The sequence below is a fragment of the Scatophagus argus genome, chromosome 8 (assembly GCF_020382885.2).
Source record: "Scatophagus argus isolate fScaArg1 chromosome 8, fScaArg1.pri, whole genome shotgun sequence".
Lineage (NCBI taxonomy): Eukaryota > Metazoa > Chordata > Actinopteri > Scatophagidae > Scatophagus > Scatophagus argus.
The window spans coordinates 3135393-3140411 of NC_058500.1; the positions used below are offsets into that span (position 1 = coordinate 3135393).

General features: G+C 41.8%; 1 protein-coding gene across 1 annotated transcript; it reads left to right on the top strand.

Annotated features, from left to right (window-relative positions):
• Positions 1–253: 253 nt before the first annotated feature.
• LOC124062859 (SAP domain containing ribonucleoprotein) lies at positions 254–3872 on the top strand. The gene is made up of 11 exons (XM_046395894.1): positions 254–402; positions 1165–1264; positions 1537–1580; positions 1664–1731; positions 1955–2006; positions 2177–2250; positions 2584–2621; positions 2994–3019; positions 3105–3173; positions 3278–3364; positions 3459–3872. The coding sequence occupies exons 1-11, from the start codon at positions 370–372 to the stop codon at positions 3498–3500; spliced, it is 633 nt and encodes a 210-aa protein (XP_046251850.1). The 5' UTR covers positions 254–369; the 3' UTR covers positions 3501–3872.
• Positions 3873–5019: the final 1147 nt, after the last annotated feature.

Genomic DNA, 5019 nt, shown 5'->3' on the forward strand with positions numbered 1-5019 from the left:
ACAACTGGCAAAACTAGTGGTGGCACATACACAAAAAGACAATAGTGATATACAAAATAAAGAGCTGGGGGTATAGTATGAATATAGTTTATACGCTACAGTATAGACAACATAAATATGTATACCTGCATGATACGGGTGTGTACAGTAGTTTGGCAGTAGTAAGTAACCTGTAAAAAAACATCTTTCTCCATTGATTTGGCAGCTTTACTTGTTTCAATGTTTGACAAACCGCTGTTTGTTCACACGCCTGCAGTTTGTCAGTCGTTCCAGCAGGTGACGCTGTGAAATAACAGCGTTAAGGTGGAAGTCTTCAGAGGTAAAGCCGCTCCAGTTTGATTGGAGGAAGTAATACATCAACAAAGAAAGATGGCTGAAGTGATAGAGCTGCAGAAACTGAAGGTTGGTGAAGTCTTAAGTATTTATATTTTGTTCACATCGGCTTAATGTATTGGTAAGCATTGTGTTGTAGCCGTTTTTAGTTACAGTAACAGAGAGTGGGTTTACGGATAACTGAAATGTTTGAAGAGCAAAATGTTTCCACCGGGTGCGAAGGCTAATAACAGGCGTGTGTTCACGTTGTACGTTCAGCTGCGATGCTAACCTAGCCGACTGTAAAGAGTCGGTTTAACTCCGGACGTTAGATTAACAGACAGTTGGAAATATATTTAGATGACCACAAAAAATGGATCTAAATTGCAACTGTAACTGCCGTTGAAAGCAGCCCAGCCATCAGTGAAGCTAACGTCACTGGTAACCGAGACTCCGTGACCTCCATCGGTCTTATGACTTAATTTAGCATCGAAACCAACGTCTATTGCTTCATTCATAATCGGAGTGGAAAACCGTACGTGCTCGACTGTTAAACCATGTATGCGAAGTTATGAAGCTTGATCGCGAGTTGATCAAAACGTGTCAGTATGTACTGATACGTTTTATAGGCCTAACGAATAATGGAAATCAAAGCCGCATGAAGTAACTACGAGCCGAGTTGCAACTCTTCGTCAACGTGGCGACATTGCTTTCCAGAAACTGTGTGCCAGTTTGTTTTTGTTTTGGACTGGTTTGTACTACAGAAATTGTGCCCGGTAAAAATTATTGCAAGGTTGGTAAGTGACGCCTGTTGCATTAAAACTACCATTTGCGTTTCTCTTGTTGTCTTAGCTTGCTGAACTGAGGCAGGAGTGTGAGGCCCGAGGTCTGGACACTAAAGGAAACAAAGGAGAACTCATTGCCCGACTGCAAGCCTATCTGGAGGAGCACGGTGAGGCAAAAATACCCTTCATATTGACTCACTTTTTACATAGTGTGAAAATGTGGGTATGTGGACTGTAATCAGAGACAGAAATGGGACAATAATTCTTGCTGCGGTCACACGTGGACCGAATTGTTTCCAAATACAAATCTGATATGAGAGACTTGTAGTTCAAGAATTATGATGAGATTTTTCTTTGTCTTTCATTGTGATGAAATCACTGATCCCTCCCTTACTTTCTGGTCCTGGGAAATTTCTTCATGTCATATTCCAAACAACAGAAGAAGATGTGGACGTAGATGATGTGCTGGCAGAGGATGCAGAGGTAATGTGATTGTCCACGTCCTCTCTGAGACCTGACTAGAACGTTTTGTGAGGTAGTCATGTACGTGTCCATTTTCCTTTCAGGACTTCACTAAAGTTGAGAGTGCAGACGATGTAAAAGTCGACAAGGATTCAGAGTCTGCTGCCAACGAGTAAGTTTGCAGCTACGCGGTTTGCACATGCAGCTAATGTGGTGTCTCCTGTTCAGAAATAAGGACTTCCAGAAGTACTGAGTTGAAAGCGTCTCCGTTAATGTTGTGTTCATCTAACCATGGTTGGACCCACACTGATGAACACGGGTTGCAGACGGTTCATTGTCACCACTGAAGTTTAGTCAGTCTTTGCTCAGTCCTCTTCTTAATGTTTTTGTTTCAGACCCATTGAAAAGAAGGTGGTGAAAATAACTCCTCCATCTTCTGCCAGTGAAGTACGTATGACATGTTTGCATGCATTTATAATTTAATTGAAAGCCTTTAGTTTGTATATTTTAATACAGAGATCACTGTCACACGTGGGAGAGATTTCTTTAGCTTCTATACACTGTAGCTCGTCCAGCAGCTTGTGTTCTGATTTAAAATTTCACCTTTTGTCGAGCAGAGACTACAGAAGAGAGCTGAACGTTTCAACTTGCCCGCGTCAGCTGATAGCAAAAAGGCCATGCGTGCAGCAAGGTAAGACTTTACACCCCCTTTATTACAGTTTGGATTTTAGTTTTGGCTGTCGTGTGTGTGAGTAACGACGCCATCGTACTGGTCAGCGTTAGTCCTCAGATTAGCTAAAGTTACTTACATCTGAAGACGTAGTAAACGTAGACGAGTTGTAAAATCAAACGGAAGTAAATGTTCACCGCTGTTGACAGACTGACTCGCCAAAAGCTGATTGAAAGTGAGGACTAAAATGAAAACACTCTGAAAATACTGTTCAAATGGACATGAATTTGATTTATACTTTGAACAAATGTCCCAGTGCACTGCCATGTTGTTAATTACGCTCCTTCTCTTCAGGTTTGGCATACCAGTGGAAGCTTCCAGTCCCTCCCCAGGTGTGCTGTCACTCTTACTGAGGTCTTTCACACCTCACCTGTCCGGTCTAATTGAAAGGTTACACACTGACCGCAAACAAAGTGTGGTGTGTTTGGGCTGCTGTGGAAGCTGTCAGCCAAACCCTGGTGCAGACCAGACCTTAGCATGATTTCAAAAGCTGTTCTAATAACCGATCAATGATGGTCAGATCTGTTCAGGAAGCCATTTTGTAATGTATTTGTATGAGCCATATGAATATATTTTGCTAACCCTGGTAATACATATGGACATCAGTGCAAGTATTTAGTCTGTAGTAATAGATAGTAACAGATAATATTAAATGTCTCACTGTTTTCTGACCTCACAATTCTATGTGTCCGTCTCTTGAACAGGCGTCGTTGCGAACAGTAAAGCTGCTGTAAGTGTTGCCAACAGACACATTTCTTATTTTCTCCCGTTAACGAGACGAAGGTAACGGGAACGTTTTTTTGTATCTCATGAAGGTGAACATCGATCAGCTGAAGAAGAGAGCAGAAAGATTCGGCATGAACGTCTCATCTGTTTCACAAAAGGTGACTACGGGCACGAGCGCATTTTTCCTCCAGGTTTTTAGGCTTAGATCGTTTTTCTGCCCTCGTGGATTCTTCATTTAGCATTTAAACGATTTGTTTCACAGATTGAAGAGAACGAAAAGCTGAAACGGAGGAAGGAGAGGTTTGGGGTCTTAACAAGTGCAGGTTCAGCCGGTGCAGCTGACGTCGAGGTCTGTTTTCTTTTCTGCATATTTGTTGTTGTTTGGCTTGGCTGATGGTCAGTTTTGTTTCATTAATTTATTTAAACTTTCTGTCTTTCTGCAGGCAAAGAAAATGAAGCGAGCTGAAAGATTTGGAATTGCTTGAATGATGTTTTAGTTTGTTTTTTTGTTTGTTTTTTTTTTTTTTTGGTAAAGCTTTTTCATGACTGCACAAGAGACTCCTGAAGACAACAAATATTTGATAATAGGATTCTTGTAAATCAAAAGTATAATTAAAAACACAGATAAAAAGGTGAGTTACAGACAGAGTCAGTCAGTGGATAATCTGGCCATCAGAAATGATCCCAGTCCATTTGAACGACTCCCTTATTTGTGTTTCGTGTTGTTTAGTTGTACTTTTGGTGTGTCGAGAGCCTGTTATTTTCTTTTATGGGATCCCATTGATGCACTGCTTCAGTTATTAATCCGTTTTATAACATTTTGTGGTTTAAAATAAATAGTTTTCAGGTTTTTGATATCTGCTTTGTGTGATTCTTGTTTCAATGTTTGTAAATCTTTATTTTACCCACTTGGAGCTGATGATCATCCACCTGTGTCATTTTGTCCTGCAGCAATCTGACGTAGTATTTAATCTATGAAGAACACACACTGTGAGGGTCTTCGGTCCTAAGTCTTGAGAATCCCTGCAGAAATGTAAAAAAAATCATTTTCATTTTCTTCTGACACACAAACAGCAATATGAAACCTGTTTGCTCTGTGGGACACAAAGGGAGCTCAGCGTCACAGAGATGAAGCCTTGAGATTTCACTCTGGAGTCACAAAACTTCTCTCTGAAGACCTGACTCAGATTTGGCTGCTGTCAGGCTGATGTATCATATTGCTGGTGTTATGGTAAAAACAACATTATTTTTATATCATCTAACTTAAAGAGAAAAGACATATTTGTCATTAAGGGCATTAAGTCCCCTGCATTTTGTTCACTTATTTACAAAAAACCCGTGTGACACCGACGCCATCCTCTGGTCAAACCAGTTGGGTGGAGACGTCCTGTTCAGCCACGGTTCTATCAGCACGGGTGGTGCAGCTCCATCCAGTTTGATCAGTTTCCTTATTTTACTGTCCAGCCCCGACACGAGTGCACCACACGTTGTCATGTATGGTGCCTACAAACAGCAACATCCAAACCCTGTCTGGAGGTTTACTTAACATCTTAAAGTGCTTTCGCCATCAGCGTGATCCTGCTCCTCCTGTCGTTTCGGTCACTTGGGGGCGGTGGTGCTCGACAAAGGCTGCAGTGGCAAACTACTTGAACCTGTTGCACCTGCAGCCTGCAGTCTGAGTACGAAATGACTTTTACAGCTGCAGGAGTTTTGGGGACAGCATTTTCAGATGCCACATTCACATACTTAAGGTGTGATGTGTGTTTTACTCAAGATCCTGGTGAGAAGAAGCGAGGCCTCACCCCAGTCTGGTTTAAAATAGAGTGTCATAATCACTTTGGCCTGAGGGAGGGATTGGGTGGTGTCTCCTGCTGGCAGACAGGTGGTGTTTAAAAATAATAAGTTCTGCTGGTCCTACACTGGATTTCTTCTGGATGAGTGGCCTCATATTAAAGTCGTGGAATAATTGCATCCCACTTGCCCGCGTGACAAAAACACAACACA

Coding starts and splice junctions, on each gene's coding strand:
- LOC124062859 (XM_046395894.1), top strand. CDS start 370: ATGGCTGAAGTGATAGAGCTGCAGAAACTGAAG. Junction 1,732..1,954: donor TCAGAGTCTGCTGCCAACGA/GTAAGTTTGCAG, acceptor TTTTTGTTTCAG/ACCCATTGAAAAGAAGGTGG. Junction 2,251..2,583: donor AAGGCCATGCGTGCAGCAAG/GTAAGACTTTAC, acceptor CCTTCTCTTCAG/GTTTGGCATACCAGTGGAAG.